The 23,933-nt window shown below is 33.5% G+C and overlaps 1 protein-coding gene across 1 annotated transcript in view; it reads right to left on the bottom strand.

Moving 5' to 3' along the window:
• Window positions 1-1,489: 1,489 nt before the first annotated feature.
• The window catches only part of LOC106721361 (ATP-binding cassette sub-family G member 8), a 40,499-nt gene continuing 18,055 nt past the window's right edge, over window positions 1,490-23,933 (bottom strand). The window contains exons 2-18 of the mRNA XM_045678298.1: window positions 13,709-13,793; window positions 13,086-13,228; window positions 11,819-11,950; window positions 10,798-10,938; window positions 10,532-10,676; window positions 10,086-10,267; window positions 5,178-5,328; window positions 4,890-5,045; window positions 4,597-4,788; window positions 4,221-4,490; window positions 4,023-4,140; window positions 3,559-3,739; window positions 3,284-3,407; window positions 2,767-2,931; window positions 2,462-2,582; window positions 1,979-2,262; window positions 1,490-1,759 (exon numbers count right to left, since the gene is read on the bottom strand). Coding sequence (XP_045534254.1) covers window positions 1,508-1,759; window positions 1,979-2,262; window positions 2,462-2,582; window positions 2,767-2,931; window positions 3,284-3,407; window positions 3,559-3,739; window positions 4,023-4,140; window positions 4,221-4,490; window positions 4,597-4,788; window positions 4,890-5,045; window positions 5,178-5,328; window positions 10,086-10,267; window positions 10,532-10,676; window positions 10,798-10,938; window positions 11,819-11,950; window positions 13,086-13,204 — 2,733 coding nt within the window. The 5' untranslated portion in view covers window positions 13,205-13,228; window positions 13,709-13,793 and the 3' untranslated portion in view covers window positions 1,490-1,507. The remainder of the gene's footprint in view (window positions 1,760-1,978; window positions 2,263-2,461; window positions 2,583-2,766; window positions 2,932-3,283; window positions 3,408-3,558; window positions 3,740-4,022; window positions 4,141-4,220; window positions 4,491-4,596; window positions 4,789-4,889; window positions 5,046-5,177; window positions 5,329-10,085; window positions 10,268-10,531; window positions 10,677-10,797; window positions 10,939-11,818; window positions 11,951-13,085; window positions 13,229-13,708; window positions 13,794-23,933) is intronic.

The following is a 23,933-nucleotide window of genomic DNA, read 5'->3' as shown; positions in this document are numbered from 1 at the left end:
GTAGTAAAAAATTAAATCTAAACTTTAAAATAATGGTGAAACAGTCAAATCAACATTTTAAAAATAAGATGTCTATTACTAATATTATTTATTGTAAAAAAAAAATATATTTACAAAAAAAAATTGTACCTAACATTCCAATATTGATAATGATGGTACATTTATTCAAAATTATAAATTTTTTGTCGGCTTTTTTTTTTCATTTTTATTTAAATAAAAACATTGTTATTTTATTAAATGTGTTTTTTATAAATTGAAAAGAATGAGTCGTCTGTATTGTTTAGTTGTCAAGTAATTATTTATATCGATGTTGTCACGTGTGTAAATATGGGTTTATTAAATAAAAGTCATTAAAATGTTACAATATTTTTTTTTATTTCATTATCACGATGTTCATCGCACACTAAGGTAACTTACCAATTATTATTTTTTTTATTATTATGGCTCCACAAATACATTTCATTATTATACTTAAAATAAATATTTTATTGCATTGTATTACGAATTTAATTTTAAAATTTTTTAAATGAGCATTTTTAAAAGGCAGTGGCCGTTAACTATTTTTTATATGAATTCGGCACTAAATCATTTACAAAATTCACTTTACTTTTGACATTTAAATGTTATTAAACATAAGAGAAGTGATAAGTAAATAAGAGATTAACTTATCATTTATTATAAAAAAAAGTAACTAAGGCACTATATTAATGTAAATATATAACTAAAAGCTACTGTCCTATATTTTTCTAGAGTGAACGGAAGACAATATAATAGTCAGCCTTCAATGTCTACTTATTTTATTATTTAAATTCTAATAAAATCGAAAAAAACTGTTATTTGTACATTGTTTTCACTGAAATATTTAAATTAAAGTCATACCATATTTAGCGTGGCAACACTAATCCTAATAAAAAAAAGTATATTCAATTTCAAACATTACATTCGAATCAAGATGTCGTGAATAATTATAACTTTTTTATTTTTCTCTTTCCATTATTCTCTTTTCAATGAATATAGTAAATTGAATCTTTTTGGATTTATAATGTCGTAAATAGTACATTTTTTATCCAGTAAATATCTTGAAATATTTCTGATAAACCTATCATTAAACATTATTACATTTAGCACCAAATATGACCATCGATTACTTAAATTAATTAACCAAAGTGAGCACCAACTTTTCAAATAAATATTCTCATGTTAAATATAATTCAGAGACATCAAAAATGAACGTTTTAATAACATGACAATTCTACGTTGGAATAAAACTATAAGTATATCTAAAGTAATAAAAAAAAACTCAACATTACACATCCAAATGACGTAATTTTTTCTAATTGCTTTATTTTTAATTTATTGATGCAAACGTAACAGAACACAATCAGGGTTTACTTTTTAAACCGAAGTCAAAACTTACGAGATTTCTTTCTAATTTGAAATTACCACTTTCTATAACACGTACCATGCTACTGCGATTTTAACTCGCCAGAGTTTATAGCAGTACGTGTTAAGGAGTGTTCACAGTAATTTTGTGACCCTTAAGAGACTTTCGCTCTTTGCTCTTTACGTACTTCGTACAGTCCAACACGAAAGCCGCCATGCCTACTAGAGCAAACACTGCATAGAACAAAGCCAGGGCTATCAAAAAGCTTTGTTCATTCCATTCCCATATGTTGTCAGATCTTAGGTACTCGTAATTTGACAGCACTTGAGTTCCATTCGGAGGTGGGCATGGTACAATTATATCTTGATACGGTCTCTGGAAATTAAAAATAAAGTCATAATCATTAAAATATGACGTATAATTCAGAATACAACCGAAGTTAGCTCAATAACAGTAGGAATCTAACAGGCATTTGCAACTATGTTCATCCTGTATCATTACTGACTAGGTGCGCGCGCGCAATTCTTTGCATCGAATATTTCATCACAGTCTTTTGTGCTATTTAAAAATAAATAATAAATTTGTGTAACTAACCTGCTTGTTAGTACACCTAATATCTTTACTGATGCTACTCCTGAGTGCAGTTTCGCTGAGTTCGCGCTGCAATATCTCAGGCAGGACCCATCTAGACGGGGAGACGTATTCCAGCCATCGGACGTACGACGGGAGGTCATCTTGGTGTAACATCACGCCGTTCACCAATATGGTCAGCAGGAGTACAAAACCCGATAGGACAGATGCGGTTTTCTCCATTGGCACTAAGAACACCATCGCTCGGCAAAGCATTTGTATGCTGATCAGGTATAGAAGCATGTAACCTGTGGAATAAATGTCATTTTCAGTTAGGCTTAGGGCTATCCAGCCACTGCTAGGTAACTAGATTCTCGGCCGATGTCTGGCAGGAAGTACCACAAAGGCCAGAATGCCCTTCGTCGTCATAAAACACGTTCAAATTAGGTTGAAATTTGGATCAGAGCTCTTGGTGTCGTTCTCTTCTTAGTCCCTGTTGATATATACCTAAATAAATATAGAAGCCATCATAGGATCCCGGTGCTTGCGTATAGAGGCCGCTCATCGCGTAGCTCGGCACCAGGTACGCCAGCCATGTTAGGAACGCAGACCATAACTCCAGAAATTGCTGTAACACAAATCATTTAGATTAACAAACTTAGGATTTAATTGCAAATAAGTAGGCGAATTGATTACGGTTCGCTCACGACATTAATTTATAAGCTTCTATTTGAATTTATTTTCATGAAGCATCGATAAGAAACATAAGTAATGTTAATATATTTGTTCGCAAAAGCATCAATATGACATACATCAAATAAGATAAACATAGTCCTGGAGTAGAGTCCTACGGCGACGTCTCTCTCGACGTGGGGGCGGAGTGCGCTGGCCTCGCGCGCGCTCAGCCACAGCAGCAGCGGCCACACGCACACGCACATCACACAGTAGTGGAACCCAATGCGGTCGTTCTGACTCAGCTGCAGCAATACAAATATCTTTAAAACTTCAAATCATATTGAATAAACTAGTCTTTGACGATAAGTCTAGCTAGTAACAGACTCTAGCATTAGTCTGTTCACTAGTCTAAGATTGACCTATACATTGTTTTTTTATTATTATTGGAACAAAGAAAATCTACAGACTCTTGGTCCGTACTAAATTTTGCACATATCTCGTATGCTAAATTACAGTAGTAAGTTCGTTTTTTACAGTTAATACATTTTAAATTTACTTCTTCTACAACTGTGGTCATAGTGGAAGGAGCGTTACGGGATTTTACCAATCTTCACAAATCCTTCCACGATCCTATTAATTTTTAGTGGTGTTTACCTTAGCATCAGTAGACGGGAGGTCCCAGAATATGGTGCCGGTGACGAGTGACATCACCGCCGCGAGTAGTATCCGCGTTATCACATTTGATAGAGTCGTCATTTGGGTGTAAAGTAAACTTTTCCTGAAAACATTATTTGAATATAACAGTACATCAAGTAGTCTTTTATAATGATAAATCTAGTGTTTGATCGATACTCTACCAAGAAAGACATATAGATTATTATTACTCTGAATTTGTCTAAATTAACAAAACATTGTCAGTGCTAACTCACTCGACAAGAGCAAATGTTTGCATGATAACGTTGGGTCTGCCGAGCGGTGCGGGGAGCGGCACTGGCGGGGGCGGGTCGGGCGCGGACTGCGAGCTCGCGAACACGCTCGCCAGCGCCTCGATACGACCTGACGACTCCAGCATGGCCGCCGCAGACAGGTCGTCCAGCGTCACCAGGTCCACTATAACCCAAAGGGAAAAATGAGTAAGCATACGAACGGTTTCAGAAAAATATTCAATTTAAAGTCAGATATTAATCTTGTTAAACGTTTTTTAGTCTTTTGGGTTGCTTGAACGTTTCTTGACATGACGAATAAGGGCGTTGTTAGTTGAAAATAGAAACTTTTGGAAAACATGTCTTTCGAACTTTGCCATGTCGTGTTTATTATTTAATAACCACCGTATCAGCTTCTTTCTTGAACTATCAATTCTTCCTAATTATTAATGAAAATAATATTAACTTACAATAATAATCAGATGGATTCTTGAAGGCAGGGCAAGGATAATCGATGGAAGCAAAATATGGCAACATGTCTCTCCTGTATCCGCTGAACATTGTCCTGCCCGCGGATATTAATACGACCTGAAATAATTTCCATACTCATAACACCAACATCTCATATTATATTTTTTAATCTAGGAAATAAAAATGAAGTTGGTTACCTTAGTAAGCATAGCAAATATTTCATACGTCGGTGGGTGGAGGGACATAATGACGACGCGTCCGTCCATGGCCCAGTTCCTGAGGTACTCCACCAAGAAGAATGTATCGAAGATATCCATCTCTCTAGTGGGCTGGTCCAGGATGAGCACCGCCATGTCCAGCAGGAGCTGACACGCCACGTTCAATCTCCGGATCTCGGAACGCGTCAGTCGACTCACATTCGTGTCTCGGACTTGATCGAGTCCTAACTCTTCTATTAGAATGTTTATCTACAATCAACAAGTTACATTATCTAAATTTTCTTTCGCCTTCACGTGATTTCTCAAAAGTTCAGGGTGACAGAAATTCACTTTCTTCTGAGGTAAAAGCACTTACTCTATCCTTATCATCCATTTTGAGTTGGGTGTGGTTCTGTCTGGGCCTCCTCAGGGCCGCGTGGAAGCGCAGCGTGTGCTCCACAGTCATGGAGGGGCAGAGCGACGTGTCTTTGCGCACGTACGCCGCGAGCTTGCGAAGTGTCGAAGACGCCACCGCCTGCCCGTTCAGCACTATATCTCCCGATAGTTTCTGATGGAAACAAAGGTAATTTTAACCCTTAATTTTATAGTTCTTCTTCTATAACGTTGGCGATACACAAACAACAAAAAGTAATTGATGAAACCGCTAACCTTTCTTACACCGGCGAGCACATCCAGCAGGCCGGTGGCCTCGTGCTGCGAGGTGGCCAGCACCGCCAGGATGTCGCCGGACTTCACCTCGAAACTCAAACCCGACACGAGAAGAGTTGATTTGTTCTCCGGTGATGTTATTTCTAAATTGCTAACCTGTATAAAACATGATTGCTCTACTGAGTAATACTGATCAATCAAACTATTCTGTGGCGAAAGACGTTCGTCTATAAGTTGAGGTCTCTGGCAGTTTATTAATTTTGTTAAGTGCATTGGGTTGAAACTCACGTAATAATTAGGATAAATGTATGCGGAGTGCGTGTAGCCATCAAGCTGGTCCCCGGGCCGCAGCGTGGAGTGCTTCCTGGAGTGCGCCAAGGAGAGGTGACTGCCCGCCTTCGACATGCGCCCGCCCAAGTGTGAGGAGGGCATTAAGTAACTGAACACAAAGTAAGTACAAAGAATTAACAGAAAGTAAGAGCCCTTACTGTAAACTTTCTCATTTCTCAGGTTTAGCCATACTAAGAAGATTTAATTAGAGCAGCTGCATCTACACTAATGGTTTATTTGTTCTTTATGAAGCTTAATTATTATTATTATTATTATTTATTTATTTATTTACAATACAATAAAAAAACCTAAAATAGAACTATGTCCCACAAAATTATATAAAATAATTTGACTGTGGGATCAAGAAATTTAATTTAAATTTAAATTGATATAATATAAAATTAGATTAGTGTGATAATTAAAAATTAAATTAAATTTAAATTTATATAAAATAAAATTAGATAAGTATGATTATTAAAATTAAAATAAATTTAATGAAAGTATAATGAAATCAGTTATGGGAAAAGAAGTTATGGCAATGCATGTAATAAAAATTTTTTGAGCTTTGTTTTAAATTTCCCTTTGATACTTTCATCCGTAATGAATGCAGGTAAACTATTAAATATATACGGTACACGTTTTTTAAGAGTTCGGTCTCCGTATATATTATGTACCCTTGGCACCATATATTTACCTGCAATCATTGCTCGGGTATTGTAGGTATTACATATATTTTTAAAAAAAGAAGTATGCTCACGATTGTTAACTGCAATTAAATACTTATGTTTGACACTAACAGGAAGTATTTTACATATTTTAAAAAGTTTGAATGAGTCCTGATTATATTTTGATTTTGTTTTTTTATCCACAAGTAATTTAACATATCTTAGTTGAATATTTTCCAGTTTAGAAATATGGGTTTTATGTGTGAGTCCATAACAATCGAGAGCATAATCGAGTATTGGTTCCACTAATGAATTATAAAGTAATTTTAATGTCCCTTTTGGGACTCTAAAACTAAGATGATAAAATTTGCTAAGAATATTCCTAAGTTTCTTACATAAAAAATTTACATGTTCAGTAAAAGAGAAATTTTCGTCTATTTTTACACCTAAATATGTTGTACATTTAACTCGTTCTATTGGTTTGCAAATACAGTTAACCAAGTTATTATGAAAGCAATCAAAAGAATGTGCAACTAATGATGGAGGTGACTCTGTTAAAGGTAAGTGTGGGGAATGTATAATTAACAATTGTGTTTTATCAGAATTGAGGACTATGCCATTGTCATGTGACCACTTGACAACGGCATTTACATCTTGCTGCACAAGGCGACAGGTCTCTACTAAGTCAATACCGGCTCGCAGCACGCACAGGTCGTCCGCATACATGTGCGCGGAGCAGTGTTTGAGTACAGCACATAACTGTTTACGTGCATCAGGTAGCAGACGGGACCACATCCCGAACCTTGAGGCACCCCGCAATTGACCATTTTCTTATCACTTAACGTGTCACCTATTTTCACCCTATAGGAGCGAGAAGTGAGGTAGTCTCTAAACCATTCGTTCAGAGGCTTCCCCACTCCACATTCTAGTATTGCATTCAATAATGTGTCCGTCTCAAGGGTATCAAATGCCTTTTTAAAGTCAAAAAATATGGCTACGACATGTTTCTTGTCATTTAAATGATTGTTTATTTCATCTGTGAAATTAGACAATAATCTGTTTGTACTTTTCCCCTTTTGAAAACCATGTTGTGATCGGGATATTATACTATTGCTCTGTAAGTAATTGCCAAGCTGATTTACAATACATTTTTCTATAATCTTTTCTATACTAGATAAAATTGCAATTGGTCTATAGTTAGAATATATTTTCCGGTCACCTCTTTTAAAAACGGGACGAATTATTGCTTCTTTAATTTGATTAGGAAATGAGTGATGTTCAACAGACAAGTTAATGAGTTTAGATATGACTGGACTTATTTTGCGGCTAATTAATTTCAAATCTGACATCCGTATTTGATCGCTACCAGGAGATTTCTTATGGTTCATTTTATTAATAGTCTTTTCTACATCAGAATCACTGACAGGCTGCCATCTCATATTTCTATCTGCTTGCTGTACATAGTTATCCCTATTTAACCATTTTTCATTGCAGATATGTTTAATTTGTTGAATTTCTTCATTAAATGTGTTTGCAAACTTATCTGCTATACATTTAGTGTTATCCTGCATATTCATATTATTAATTATTACACTATCTAAAGATTGCTTATTTTTCCCCAGCAATGAATTTATTCTATCCCAAACCATTCTTATATTTTTATTGCAATCGATAATACGTTGCCTATCGTATTCATTACTGCTTTTAGATATCACTTTATTGCATTTATTTCTATATCTAGTATATTCAAGTCTCTTAATCATATTCTTCGGATCATTGCACCAAGCTCTAAACATCCTGTCTCTTTCCTTTATCATGTTTTTGAGTTTATTAGTTACCCAACATTTATTATCTCTATGACTAGCACGTACTGTAATAGTTTTGTAACAATCATAATAAATATTTGAGAATATTTGATGTAGGGCATCATATAATTTAATAGGGCATTCAATAGACATAACCATATTAAAATCAGTGTTTAGTAGTCTCTCCCTAACCAAACGATTATCGAGCACACGTCGTACTGTAGTCGCAATACTGGAAACGCGAGAACCGCGGCCGGCCGCCGTGTGCGACGTGATGTCAGCGGATCGTTTCAATGGTGAGCGCGATGATCCTGCAACGACACACTTAACGCTAGATGGAGCGCGGTTCCACTGCACAGCGGCCGAAACGATATAATGATCAGATATTTTTTGTTGTATTACTGCTGAGTTGATTTGTGATAAGGGAGCTCTGATATATATGTGATCCAGACATGATTCTACAACATTATCCTTAAATATTTCTTTTCGGGTTACTTTATTTATACATTGCACTAAGCCGTATTCTGCTAGTAAATTTTCGTAGTCAACAACATTATTGTCTTGACTTTTCAATATATTTATATTAATATCTCCACACACGAAGAGTTTGGTATTTTTGGGCAAGTTTTCTAATATTGCACGTAACTCGGTCAGAAACTGTCTAATTCTATTATTATTATTTATTCTTGGAGGTCTATACATGGATAATAAATATATCGGATCATTGCTAGTCTCGTCTAGTACAATGCAAACACACTCCGCTGAGCGCATTTTGCTAGTATGTTCTGTCTCAATCACTCGAGCCGGCCACGACACTCGCGTATAAACCAAAACACCCCCTCCCGTTCGATCTGTACGTGTAAAACTATGTATATTGAATCCCTTAATCGTATACAAGTTAATCATAGAGAAATTAATATTTGGCTCAGTTATTACAATAACATCGATGTTGCTTAAGTTACAATATAAGGTGACAATTAATTCATGAAAGTTCTTTTTTAGAGATCTAATATTTATGTGCAAAATACAAAAATCATATTTATATTTGAGCTTTTTCACCCATGCATTTAGATTTCCTACTTCAACAGTGTTTATTCTTTCATTGTCAGTAATAGTAATGATATTATCTAAGATCGTGAATTTTCATTATCGTAGTAAACAAAGTAGAAACATAAGGAAAACATTAAGAAAATAGATTTCTAATCTTTCTTTTTGAGAAGATCAAATATATCTTTTTCAGACCTCACCCAGGATGTTTTATTGCCATCCATCTTCTTAACCAAAATCTTCCCATTAGACACCCAAATATATTTGTAGTGGTGCCGTAGCTCCTTCTTAGTAAACCATAATAAAGTCCGGGTTGATTTAGTGAGGTCCTCATTGATGTAGACTTTACTCTTGTTTATGCCGCCAGTTATCTTGTCGCTTGTTATATCACTTAGCTTGTGTCTTTCTGCAAGCCACGCGTCGCGTGATTTGGTTCCCGATGCTTTAAACCCGACTATTATGGATGCAGAATTAATACCTTGTTTTCGTGGTTGATTCCGTCTCACCCATTCAATATTATCATCACTGACATTGATCATCTTCCCTAGCTTACTAACAATTTCTGTAACATTTTCGTCTGGCATTGCTTCAAGACCTACAATTTCGATATTCTGCTTGCGAGTTAATTGCTCATAGTCATGTAGCTTTTGTTCTAATGCAGTATTGCACTTTTCCACATAAACGCACTTATTGTTTATGTTTTCCACTGTCTTTTCAAGTTTGCGTATTTTGTCCTTTGATTTTTCGTGCTCAGCTAACAACGTGTCATATTTTTCAGAAAGTAAACACATGCTATTTTTTATACATTCCAACTGTTTTATTAGGCAAGGAATAATATTTACGTTTTTCTGGATATCTTTTAGTATCTTGTCATGATATCGGGCGTCATCTTCTTGATCATCGTTTACTGAGTCATCCTCATCAGTACAGTTGTTGCAGTAGATACGGCTTATCCCAGCTTTTAAATCAGCTGCTAGACCCTTTACACAACTTCTATGAAACGTACCCTTACACTGTCCCTGACATTGGAAATGTGACCCTTTTTTTGACAAAACTTTCTTACACTTTTGGCAATCCATTATTCGTTATTCGATAAAAATATACACATATACAAATACTATGTTATTTAATAATTTTCTAATATATTTACTTTTAAGAAAATTAACAAAACAAGTTATCATAGCAACCGCTGACAGATTATTTTATTAAAACTGATGGTATTCATTTTATTTTTCAATATTGCGGCGCTGTATTTGACAGGTAAATGGACACTGATAAAGAAGATGATGGAAATTATAACGATAGCAGTAATAAGGGAGGAAGGGAAATGTGAACTACAATTACAATACCTGTGGTGGTCATCAGGCAGGTAGTCGGCGACACTAGTACGACGCGTGTGGGCGCGGTGGGCGCGTTCTGCGCGCTCGGCAGCCAGGAGGTTGGCTTCGCTGTGGGACTTGTGCCGCGAGTTCGCCCACGTGTCCCGAATACCCGCCTGGTGCATCGCCACAAGTGGGACACCTGTAGCATGCTGTAATAACATAAAATCACTTATTATTTACAAGCTTAATACATCACGGATTTTTCTGAACTTTTCATTTGTGCGGTGTAGAGCGTTCCAATACCAGGTAAGTGCATATTTAGTCCCTAGCTGCACCCGACGTGTTCAATGGTCACAAATAAATTTAATTAAGTTAACACAGAGAATAAAAAGTTTATGATATCGATTCATTTAATCAAAACTAAAATTTTCCTTATTAAATTAATTTGGTTTACTAAATTCGTTAAAATATACCTGATATGAGGGGTGTAGGTTCTGCATCCTGAAGTCGGGGTCGGAGCGATACTTGCGACTGTACTTGTAGTTGGTGGAGGTCTCGTTGTCGGAGCTGTCATAACCGGAGGACGTCTCCCGTACACCGCGACTTTGTCTTTGCACCCTAGTAGGAGTAATGACCAAATTTGCAACAAATATTAAAACTGTGGGTCGTAACGCATAAGAATATTAGTACTACGAAGTCCAATCAACTTAGGAAGCCACAAATATCATTATCTACTTACCTAGGTACAGATTTCATGCCGCTTCCTATAGAGGTTTTAGGTTTGGGAGTGCCAGAGCGCTGGGAGCCATTGTGGTTCGGCGGGAACACGCGCGGCAGACCAAACTTCAAATATGTGTACATGTTCGAACCGAGAGCTGACCTAAAACACGATGTTCTATTACATATAATAATAATAATAGCTCTCGATAAACATTTGGATCAATGGTCCGATACAAAAGGCAGTTATTTTAAAAACTGCATAGTGGGGAGGTTCCTGTCTCAGCAGCCCCACTACCAGTTCCTTGAGTCATGAGATTCCGCAGCCAGTGGTATACTATTTTTTATATTATATATTTTGTTATTTTTTTTTTATAAAATGTATTACATATTATATAGATAGTAAGTTAAAAATGAATATGTATTAAATTATAATTATAATAAACAAATAACTTCTTATCCTCCACCGCTGGACCAAGACACTTCCACTTGAACAAAGAATTTAAAATATAATTCACACCTCTATTATGCTTTTAACATACTATAATTACCAACTTAACATTTACTAAAACTAAAAATATTTATTCACTTATTAATCAGCACAACTAACTTCTAGCAAACTCCTGGACAAAAAGAGACTAAACAAGATAATGTGATTAAATTATTAAAAAGAAACTTTATTAAATTTGAAATGTTAATTTTATAGTATTCTATAAGTGTTACCAATAAGATAAAAAGCAATTCACTTTCTACATACAAATTTGCTGGAACAAAGTTTTACGTCCGCAAAGTTTTAATATATTCGAATACATTTTACTACAATAATTAAAGAGACATCTATCAACGATATAAAAAGTAATTCCTGAGATGATTTAAATATATTGAATTGATTAAATATATAAATGAAACTTCATTTTATAAACGTTTACGATGTTCAATATTATTAGAACAATTCTGCACATACAAGAAAAGTTAACTTAATTTGCTACATAAAATACAACTTACGACTGACAATGTTGTTGCAGCTTTCTGAATTAACTTACTTGGGTCCATATCTGGGGTGTGAGAGTATAGATTGAACAGTAGTGTCCCGTAGCTGAAAGTTTCCGTAGGGCAGCGGGCTTTTGTCCGTACTGCCCAATGCGCTATCCGTGAAATCCGAGTTCAGGTTTTGTCTGTAATACACACCTTTTGTAGTGGGAAAGTGAACTTTATTTATAGCGTAATAACAATAGTATGATAGAATGTTCATACGTTTCAAAAGATTAATGTTTTAAAGATGGCAAGGAATCACAAAAGTTTCTCGGTGTAAGTATTCCTCTTAAGGGGTCGTACACTATTCACCTGATGTTTTTTAACAACTTTTAGATTCCCACCCATTCTTGGTGACATAAGGTGAGGTTTAAGGCTACCACTCCTCCCTCATATCTAAAATCACGTGTATTTTTAGTGAAACGTCATCAAAGTACTTAATCATCATCCCCGATTTTTTCGGAATGAACAATTTAAACAACAAAAATTTGTTTATTTTGAAACCGAACGATACTACGTGGCGTAAGACGAGGATTTGTAATTCAATATTTTGCACTAAAAATGTCTACATAGAATAATTATTGCGAAAACTATAACGGAAACCGCAAAATGAGTTGCCATTACGAGAACCGCTATTTGCCGGTAGAATTTAGCAGTTAATCTATACATTACGAAAGGGTTACATTAAAATGTTACATCCTGACATCATGTTATGGGAATCGATGTAACGAAATATCTATTTACTTGTAATATAAGTATATGAAGGAAATAGAATTGCTTAAAGGGGACTACTAACTAACTAAGGAGGACTACTAACGTTTAAAGCGTAATAACATTACATTACTATTTAAACTTCTTTGGATTTGGTTGGCAACTAGATCTGAAGGAAGACATTAAAAAATTCTTCTATAATAAATGTGAAATGAAGTCACTAAATCAGTCTACACATTGCAAACAAAACAAAATTGAAACCAGAAAGAGAGTAAATGGACAGATGACCTGGTCAAGGTTGTGGTAGTGCAATGGATCCGGGCGGCACCGGACCAGGCATTGTGGCAATCGATTAGGGAGGCCTACGTTCAGCAGTGAACGAACCCAGACTGATTATGATGAAGAGAGTAATCGTGGATAGCTCATCTCATCGTATGAAATCACCCGTAGCAATATGCTTTCGCAACAATCAGAGAAGTTAAACTTGGATTGTAAAAAAAAGGTTTGGGAGAATGGTATCTATCAATATTTATTAATAAATTAATGAGGTGTACGTCAATTTCATACCTATAAATAGACCAGGCGTGCAAATCCTCGGAATGCATGGTGCGAGGGTCGTGCGCGAGCGGCGCGGCAGGCACCGAGTACCGCCGCTCGCCCAGCCCTGGACCCGGCTGTGACATCATATTCCGCTAACAACGCCACACCACCTGGCGGAAAAATACAACATTAAACTTGCAGATCTAGTATTACAACTTGAAAAGGTATCCTCGATAATGTCGAGTAAGGCCCTTTGTACACGTGACTACATAAATCGTGGAAAATAATATCGAATAGTTGCGTCACGATAATCGCGTTGTTCATGCTCACAGTGTTGAATCTTCGACGCGAGTCGTTTATTAAGCCAGTACAGGCATAACGATAACATTATAACTAACTCTTGACTAAACTGACTGAGCTTCGGAGGTTTACGTTGCCTTGTGTATAAGAGCTTAAAGGAAGTAAAATCAAAACATACTATAGATTATATCGTAATCATTTCTTTCGACATCGAAAACATCAGTGGGATCATAGTAAGTTCATCAGGGAAGAATTCTGATAATTGTGAGATTGAAGGCTAAACAAATCAAATCACCATCTTTAAAATAGTGTTATTTTGTAATGCGTCGTACACAATACATGGTACAAACCTGCGTCATCCCAAAACAAGTTCGCAGTGCTCTGTTTGCTTCCATTTATTTCATTGTTATGCAAAACTCCTATCGCAGGTCATATCTGAAACAATATAAAGCGGAAGTCGTTATAATCTCTAATCCAAACAAAACTTTATCATGTTAATACTTTCAGTGTCATCATCTCGAACACGAGTTTAACACTAAATCATAGTAGCATTGAAAGTGTTAACCCAGCGGTTCTAAATTTAAATTGGTAAGATATTATAATTGTCATAAATTAGTTGGAAGTTATTTTATAATAAAATATTTTGTCACAAAAAACCATAATTTTATTATAATTATTTATATCTGCAGAAAAACAAATTATCGTTACCTTTGAATAAAGAGGGATTTCATATGTTTTGGTTACCTATACAATTACCATACCTATACAATTCGGCAGTTTTAACGCACGATAAGGAAGTACAATAAATTGTTTATGTCGACATGTCAGCATTTCATTCAGTGACATTGTGGATATCCTATGTGAAAAAATGTCTGGCGGATCCGATGACGAATAAGCCAATAGGGCTGACACTCATACTTTCCGTTTTGCAATTCTTTTTTGACTCACAAAAATAATATTTAGATTTTTATTAATCGAATTCGCTAACTGTAAATTATTAAGTTTGTGTTTAAAAGTGCGATGTTGCTAAGAATCGATTTTCTTTCGAACATTATAGTATAATTTATTTTAGTAATAAATACGAAATAAAAAACACAAGTTAAGGGAACACAAAGAAAAGTAATTATATATACAAGTTGAATAAAAATGTAATAAAACACAATTTTTTTTCAACTTGTTAGAACTACTTTAATAGTTTTCCCGCAACAGTCAACCCTATCAAAGTTGCTTGGTCTACGTCACCGGATACCGCCGCGCCGACGCGTCGGTGTCAAAAACACAAATGGTAAATAATAGCCGTACTTGTTAGTAAAAATATGTGCACTTGCTGAGTCGTATAGTCGTATCAATTCGTTGCACTAAAGTAATTTTACAGTACATGTCGTATTTTTAAATATATTTATAGTCAAAACAAGTTATGTAAACATCAAAGGGACAAACAATTTTACGTTAAACGAGTAGTAACCGATAGTCATTATAACCAATATTGCAGTTTATAAGAAGGAATTTACAGCTTTGATCACAATATCCGATATGTCGTTTTGTATCTATATTGTATCTTCTTCTGTATTATAAATAATTTATAAATTAATACTACAGGGTGAAAATTATTAACGAAGAGAATTTAATAATTTCAATAAATCATAAACAGTTTTGCAGGAAACACTATTTCCTTTACGATCCAATACAATTAATAAGACAACATTATTTAGCAATGACTAATACTATTAAATAATGATTCATATCCCAAGCGAAGTAATCTAGATTAACAAAGAACATATCTATATAATTAGGATACTGCACAATCATGCAATTTTATAGATATAAAATTTTTAAGCTATGATGTCAGAAAAATTAGCTATGACAGGAAAAAAAATTAACCTTGACTTACTCCTTAATGCCACGGTAACCTTTAATAGGGTGAACTAGGATCATAACCTCAAAATAGTTATTTACCTTATTAGCGTAAGTTCTTAGCTTCGTCTTCCTTTTTAAACGAACTTATGTCTATTGCTGAACCTATCTTGAACCACTGTTGCCTGGACCTAATTATCTTATTAACAATTATCATATTTATACGTAGCTTATATTGTTATTGATTTGAACTAATCAATAGTTCTGTTGAAAAAAAAAGATGTATTTGTTATTCGTCCGATTTAACGGTAAAATATTTAAAAATTTATATAGTATAATTTTAAATAGAATATTATGCTGGCAATAGTAGTATTTAAACTTTCTTAAACATCTTTCGTAATATTAGAGTAATAACTATAGTAAATAAATAACGTTATATAACTGGCTTATATAACTTAACGCTAAAATGTTTATTGTTAAGATCATCAACCATAATAGCAAACCCATATAGCATTCTATTATGCTAACAAAACAAAATTAAAAATACAAAATTTTTCATTATTTATAAAATAATAAATGTTAATGTTTAATACTACAATTCTCTGTCAATATTTAATTCGCCTAGAAAGTTTATCAACACAATTGTACGGTGACATGTATTCTATCCACTATAACACAGTTACAGACCCTCACCTCAATACATTGCGCTAAATAACATATGTAATTAGTACCGGTTATTAAAATTGCATGATATAATTTTTTATTGACAATAACAAGTTAAACCTGTTTTTAATCTTTGTATTGAAGGTGGTAAATAAACAATTTTATGTATGCGTGAAATGGAACAATCAATAAATTAAACTTACAAAAGATAAAATTAAATAATTAATATGCGATTACAAACCAAAAATCTAATATATAAAATTCTCGTGTCACAGTTTTCGTTCCCGTACTCCTCCGAAACGGCTTGACCGATTCTCATGAAATTTTGTGAGCATATTCAGTAGGTCTGAGAATCGGCCATCATCTATTTTTCATTTTTTTTTTTAACTGCGCGCGGACGGAGTCGCGGGCGACAGCTAGTAATACATAAGTGTCATCTAATAAAATGAGATATAAAGCCCTTCGTTAAGTTGTTGCGACAAACAACAGTTTTTTTTATTGACCCTGGCAGTTTTTCAAGCCCACAATCTGTACGGAACTACACGACAATTATCAGTAAATCGATAATGTTTTGTTCGTGGGCGACTCCTTTGTATGCTAATTGCTAGTTATTATTACACGCGCGACTCCACATCACTTTGTGCTCCTCCGACTGACAAGTCTCGATCATATCGCACTACGTAAATATGGTGAACTATTAAACATACAACTTTTATTATTCATTTCTTTTAAAACCATTCCTCATTGTCTTTAATTGCTATTTAAAAATCCACGCATGCAATTATTGTTTGAAACTAAGTTAAAATGTTGTAAGTACAATTAGTGTAAAATTTAGTACACGCTTCTTCAAGTTACTTTTAAAAATCTTGTGACTGAAATTATGATAAACTAAATAACTAATTTAAGATAAATATTTCACTTTAATATTATTACATAAATGCAAAGACGTTTACAACGCTCGCCTTCTTTGGCCTTTATACTCGTCAAATGTTTATTAATTTCAAACATCTAAGATGCACGACCATTTAGCGAGTCAATACGACATGATGTCTGCATACTTGGTGAACATGAAAAACGAGACTTATATTTTAAACATATATACTCACTTAACATCGCTTCATATTTACCAAGTTTCTTAGTACAAGTTTCAAATAAAAAACATAATCCTACAGGAAGGTACATATATCTCTTGGTATGTTTTACGGCTTTTTTTTCTTTTTACATTAAGAATCGATAGATGAGGGAAAAGCTACATTAGTATTAAATAATCTAGCGTGAAAGAAGTCCCTTCGCAGGCACTAGGCAGGCAGCGTCTGGGCTATTTTAGTCCGGGAACGGCTCGCTGGCGTCGCAAGGTCATTGATCTCCTCCACAGGATAACCGGCGACGAGGATGGAATTTCATTTTGAGAAAACTCAGATATTCATTGCAGAAAAGGGAATGTTAACGAGATGTGTTTAATGTCACTAAATTTTGATTGTTTTGGTCCTAGGTGACCGAAATTTGGTTGTTGTTTTACCATAAAGATTTTATTAATTAAGAAAAATAATAATAAATGGGACCCATCTGCAAGCACTACCTTTCGATTAAAATATTTTTTATCAACATCGGAGCACCAGGGGCGGAGCTTCGCGGTAACACACATAAAAAAAAAACAGTCGAATTGATAATCTCCTTCTTTTTGAAGTCGGCTAAAGAGAAGAATAAACGCATGGTACCCGTGCCTCTACAATCATTTCTGTGGTTTTGTACACAAGTTTATATTTCCCATAATCTCGACCTGAGGTCGATATAAAGATGTAATTTTCTACAACATATCAAAAGGCTATATTTACGTAGACATTATGATACAAACAACCAGCACTTGCGAAAATTATATTACAAGAAGATACGTGTTTTCGTAACCACGCATAATGTGAACAACAATAGGAAATGCGAAAATGATGATAGTGTATAGAACCCGATAATAACATACTCACTAGGTAGGTACATACCTATATTATCTGTAATGTAATGCAGTATGTCATTTCAAAAACTATTTTAAGAAAACTAGCGGTGTCTATGGTTTAACTACGGTCCTTTAAGTCATAAATACGGCTTTGAGTTTATGAAATATCAAATTATTATACCTAAATCGCTAGTTTAAAATAAATCTTTCCCTCCATTAACAATTAAAGAAATAGAGAAATTTTACACTAAATTAGAAATTACTTAATCAATTTGAATACATTATCTTCGTACTTTTTGTTTTCATAAATTACCATATTATTGATTTACAATTTACTTTCCAATTTGAATGAACTTTTAAATCTGATAATTATATTTGCGCGTTTTTTTTCGTTTTAAATTTCACTTTCGTCTTGTATAAATATGTAAAAGCCATGTTATACGATGCATCTTTATGGATCCTGTTTGCGATTTCTTTTGTCCAGAGAACCAGTTTGTTAGCGACAAAATGGCGGATGAGTAGTAAACATGCACATACCGATGCAACGCTGGATCCTGTTTAGCTTTCTGATGACTATTTTAGTAACATTTTTATCTTCTTTTACCGTTTGAAAATTCAGTTTTAATGCGCTTTATAGTATATTATATATGTGCATGAATTATTTTACTTTTTCGTTTATCTTTTTTAACAATAGAAAACTACAATTTACAATAACAAAGTTAAATAAGAAGTAGACACCTGGTAGATAGATTTTAAAAAACGCAGCTTTCCTTGCATTAGTCAGAGCTGCATACATAGTCACATGTTTGGAATGTGACTTGAGCGGTGAACAAGCCTGTACTCTGACAAACAGGTGCGCACTGACCTTTACGGAATCTTTAGGACAGTTTTTATACTAACTGTATCTCAGTAACTGAATGAAAGTGTTTTTTTTTTGTTGCTGTTGAAATATGTCAACGATGTTATTGTTATAAGATTGCTTTATGTGGACTTTCTTTTCTTTCTTGAATTGTATTTTTCTTATCTTGTACTTAGTTAGGTTTCTGTTTATTATGTCTCCGTAAAATTTCTTGGTAAAATTGACTTTTTATCCATTTCTTTTCAGAACTAAAACAATTAAGCTCTGATAGGGGCTCAATTTCCGGCATATGTTGTCAAGTGAAATTTTTTATTAGAAGTTAAGCTTAAATAAAAGGATTTACCCAAGTCAATCTAACGTGCAATTAAAAACAATTAAATGTTAATTTATTAGTATGCGATTAAATGTTACTGATTCCTGTGACATTTAAAACTTATGAAATAATATCGATTTAGTATTACTACATCGATTATTGAATCGATTTTACAAGTTTCAATTAAAATGGTACAAACCCAACGTTAAGATTATGTCCCGAAACAGAAATAACGTTTATAGATACAAAAACAGTATATAAAAAAGAAACTCTGATGAATACAACAAAGGGTTTTATTGTTAGAGTGAATAGTTTTTATTAACGTTTACTATGGAACTAAACCTATATAAAAAATCCTTAAACCACATTATTTCTATTCTGTATATCTGAAAAAACAAATCTAACGTCTATATTTCACTTAAATTCAAAGCCAAATTTAGGTAACAGAGGAACGTCATATGTCATACGAAATAATAAATGTACGTCTCTCTCTCCATCGATTAAAGATAGGCAACGCATCTACAAGTGCGGATCGCTATTTCGGCGAATTCTGGTGGCCGATTGCTTGTTTGCCATCTTATGTTATAAAAAATCTATGCTGAAAACTGTACTTGAAAAACATATGCAATAAAATGTACTTATAAGGTGTAATGTGTGTTTCCTGTCTCGTATGTTCTCAAATTTAAGTTATGGTCGAAGTTTATCTATTCAAAAAAGTGCACTAACTTAAATCTATGTTAATACAAATGTTGGGCAAACATTTCGCACTGCTGATCGACATATTACATCCAACATGAATATTATATGAGTAGAATTATAATCATCAAGGTCGCCTCTAACACGATGGAATTACGGCCTATTTTAGCTTGCACATCAAGGTATCAACTAGCGTGAAGATTGCTCATTGTAATATGCTAATTACAATGTACAAATGTTTAGTCAATAATGTCGTGTACAAAATTAAATGGAAGCGAAAGTGGTCTGTAATCATATGAATCAGGTCTACGTTGTGTAATTAGAGAAGTTTTTCTTTTAATAATGCAGTTAATTTATACGATATGAACATGGCAATTTGACGAGAATTTCCGATGACAACTTTATGTAGAAAAAAATTGAAAAGAACCGTATCGGGGGGCTCTTATAAATTAAATTTGAGAGATGTCTCAGCTCTGAATTTATTCTTTTTTTTATACCTGGGGATAAACCTTCTAAAATATACCCTGCATTTTCCCCGAAAAGGCAGGGTAATGTGAGATTTCTATTCACTAAAATCCCCTCGGTGGCCATTTTCAAATGCGACTGCTAGGGTTGAATTTATTCTAGTAATTCATGTTTTTAATAATTAAGTTAAGTCTGCTTTAAAACAAAAACAATATTGTTCTTTAAATGGTATAGTTATACTTTTATAATATTCGTTTAATTAATATGCTAGTTATGTATTTCTTCAATCGGTTAATTAACTATCCGGAAATATATAACGAACTGTAGGAAGCGAACACGCAATGTAGTTACTGTTTCGATGTTACATATAGGCTCTCACTTTTATTTATTTAACTGAAATGACAAAGAACATAAAATATACAACAAAACAAAGAACTCCGTTTCTTACGAACAGAGTATATAATATACTTTAGAAATATACATTGTGTAATTGTTAAGACTTGTTCTTGCTTTTAGGCAATAATGCGCGATGATTTGTGTACTACTAAATAAATTAATATTTGATTTGTACTAACCTACTAAAATGTATTGTTATGCATAAAATTGTTTGTTTTGTCAATAATTTCTTGCTGTTTAAAATATATTTTCTTCTAACTTTCACTTATACGTAACTCAAATGTTTAACAGATGTTTAGACATAAAATATGTATTCTAAGAACATAAATGAAAATTTATATCTATTTGTAAAAGAGAACGTATTTTGAATTTTTTTACTATCTTAGTCAGTACCGTCATTCTACCACATCTGAATTATTCATTGAAAAAAAAAACAGAAAAAGTGCGTTTTTGGATATATAATGTGTAAATAAGACTTTTAAAGTAAATTAAACCAAAAAAACTATTAAATTTGCCAGTGTTTTAAACCATATAGACAATAGACAATAGAAATATTTCTATTTTGTTAAAAAAATAGAACACTAACATATTATTATGGTATTGGTCTATGCGAGTTATCTGTCTGTTGACAGAGACGGTGAAACCATAACGAATTACTTGTTTTACTCGTTTTTGTTTTGTGAAAGCTAATGTTTGAAGCGTTTGTGACATTCGTGAAGTTACCTAAACTAATAAGACAAATATAACAAGGAAACAAATCCGAAATGAAACGCACGAAAAGCCGACTAAGTTACTAAGCGAAAGCATAACTAACAAATCCAATAAAACTCAGTTGTTGTGGAAAAATTTTCAAAAGAAATTGACTAGTAAGTGAATATCTGAAAGCGACATACGCGCTTCAAATGCGTACCTATTTCTTTAGTTCAGTACATCACTGTCATAATAACGACAGCATTATGCGTATGACAAGCTAAATAGGTGAAAATTCTCACACTTATGTATTGAAAAATGTACCTTATCTAGTTTACAGAGAACTTAGATTCAAGTAACTATCATCTAATTGGTTTGTGGTAATAGGGTAAGGGAAATAAGCAGTAATTTCTTAGCTGGCAAGTATTGAATGACAGGAGACTGCTTAATGGACACGTAATGTGACTATACTACGAATATGAATTAATACATTTTCAAGTCTTCTTGCAATAAGTACGACGATAATTTTATAATAATTTCCTACTAATTATAGGTAAAGTAATTTGTCTAGACTATTTTAAAACTTGAGTATTTTGTAAGAAGTACACTGCAAAGCCATTTGAAAATGGAATACTACAGTGGGATAATGAGAATAATAAAGTTATTTCCTTTGCTTCAGATTAATAGTAGTAGACCCTCGAAATAATATATGTTGCACGAATGGGCCGGCTCGTCTGGTGCAATACCACAACCACACAGAAGACGTCAAGTGGAAGTAATTCTACGTTACGTCTGATGAGTGTATGTACCAGAGCCGTAATTTTAGTCCTCTTTCCCACACTTTTCATATTAGGAAATGATGGGAAGTGGACGTATAAAAGAGGGAATGTATAGAAAGGTGAAATAATCTCTCCTTGTGCCTTCCCTTCTACGTCGATTAAATAAATATAAAAATATTTTATCTAACATCTATTAACACGAATCAATTATAACTAATTAAGTATCCCAAAATTACTAATGTTATTTTGTACATTAAATCATATACATAAACCTACATAAAACACATGTTCGTCTGCGTAATTAAACATAATATTTGAACAATATATAACATAAAAGTGGGTCAAGAGCGCTAATGTTTAGCAACAATGTACATCGCGTTTTGTAATATTATTGTATGTATGTATAAATTTATTTATATCAAGACTGATAATAGAGTTAATAAAACTAACCAATAATAAATGATGGTAATAAGTATTACTCATGCCCGTGACATACTAAATATATGCGTATGCGAAGAATAACTGATGTGGGCAAGGCAATTTCAGCCCACCTTTTTCCTTTATAGGCATAAGTTTCACTCATAGATTGTACAGTGTAGGTATTTAGAAAATATTTCTCAATATGAATGACACTACTAAATAATGTATAAAATGATTTTTTTTGTAATAATTTACAAACAAAAACTGTTGATCCGATAATTCTGCAATATTATTGTTTCTAGCTGTTTTTAATTTAAAAAAACATTTTGCTAAATACTTTATTAACGCGTATAACAGAACAATTATTAAACACAGCTAATGTGGAAATAGCAAATTTATTTAAAACACATTTAATTTAGAATTGTTTCATTTCTGCGCTACGGTTGGTTCGTAATCGTAACGTTTCAGTGAACGTGCAAATGGATGTTGTTATTCAATATAAATTATCTATTACGTTATATCAGATTACGATAAACTTTGTATCCTTCCTTTGTTAATTAATTACTTGTTATACTTCCGTAATAAAATTGTATTTCTAATATTATTACGTATAATCTATCTATCTATCTATTCTTATATATATAAAAATGAATTGCTGTTCGTTAGTCTCACTAAAACTCGAGAACGGCTGAACGGATTTATCTTATCTTAGTCTTGAAATGTTCGTGGAGGTCTAGGGAAGGTTTAAAAGGTGAGAAAAAATTCATACCGCTATTAAGTTTTTTTTTTCCTGCGCGCGGACGGAGTCGCGGGCGACAGCTAGTCAATAATATAATTTACGCAAAGCCCATTAAGTTTTTGTCAACTAAGCAAACTTTAAACACAGCTTACCCTAAAAATATTGTATAGATTTCAATTTTTAACTAAAAAATATGCCGAATTGCTAAATATTTTCACAATAATATGGCAAAAAGTATCTGCTATTAAAGTAAATATTAATGTGTAATAAATAATAGTAGTGAATAAAATGAGTTCAATAAAGGTAACAGAAGCGCGGACAACCTGATGACACAATTACCTTGACCATTTGTAACCCCGTGGGAAAGATTACAGAGATTAATACAGCATCTTTATTCACACACATATTAGAGGCAGTATCACACTATCTATGTTGTACTGAACACATGTGTTAAATATGTTTAATACTGATTGCTTACTATGCGTATTTGGTTTAGCGTCTTTTAACAAAATTAGAGTAGACAGAGATACTAAATTAATTCGGCAAGCAGGCATTTATAGGTCCCAAATGTGAACCGATGAACTATAATGTTGGCGTATGTAATTTAAAATAAATTTCAGTTTACAATCAAGCAAGAGAAACATATTCTCTAAAACTGAAATATATAAAGCTGAAGTAAGTGGCAATAATTAAAATATACAATTAGGAAGTTTCGACAACGAAAACGTATGGTTACTGGCACACTGTAGCGGT

The sequence above is a fragment of the Papilio machaon genome, chromosome 6 (assembly GCF_912999745.1).
Source record: "Papilio machaon chromosome 6, ilPapMach1.1, whole genome shotgun sequence".
NCBI classification, from domain to species: Eukaryota; Metazoa; Arthropoda; class Insecta; order Lepidoptera; family Papilionidae; genus Papilio; species Papilio machaon.
This window is presented reverse-complemented; position numbering and strand designations above follow the sequence as displayed.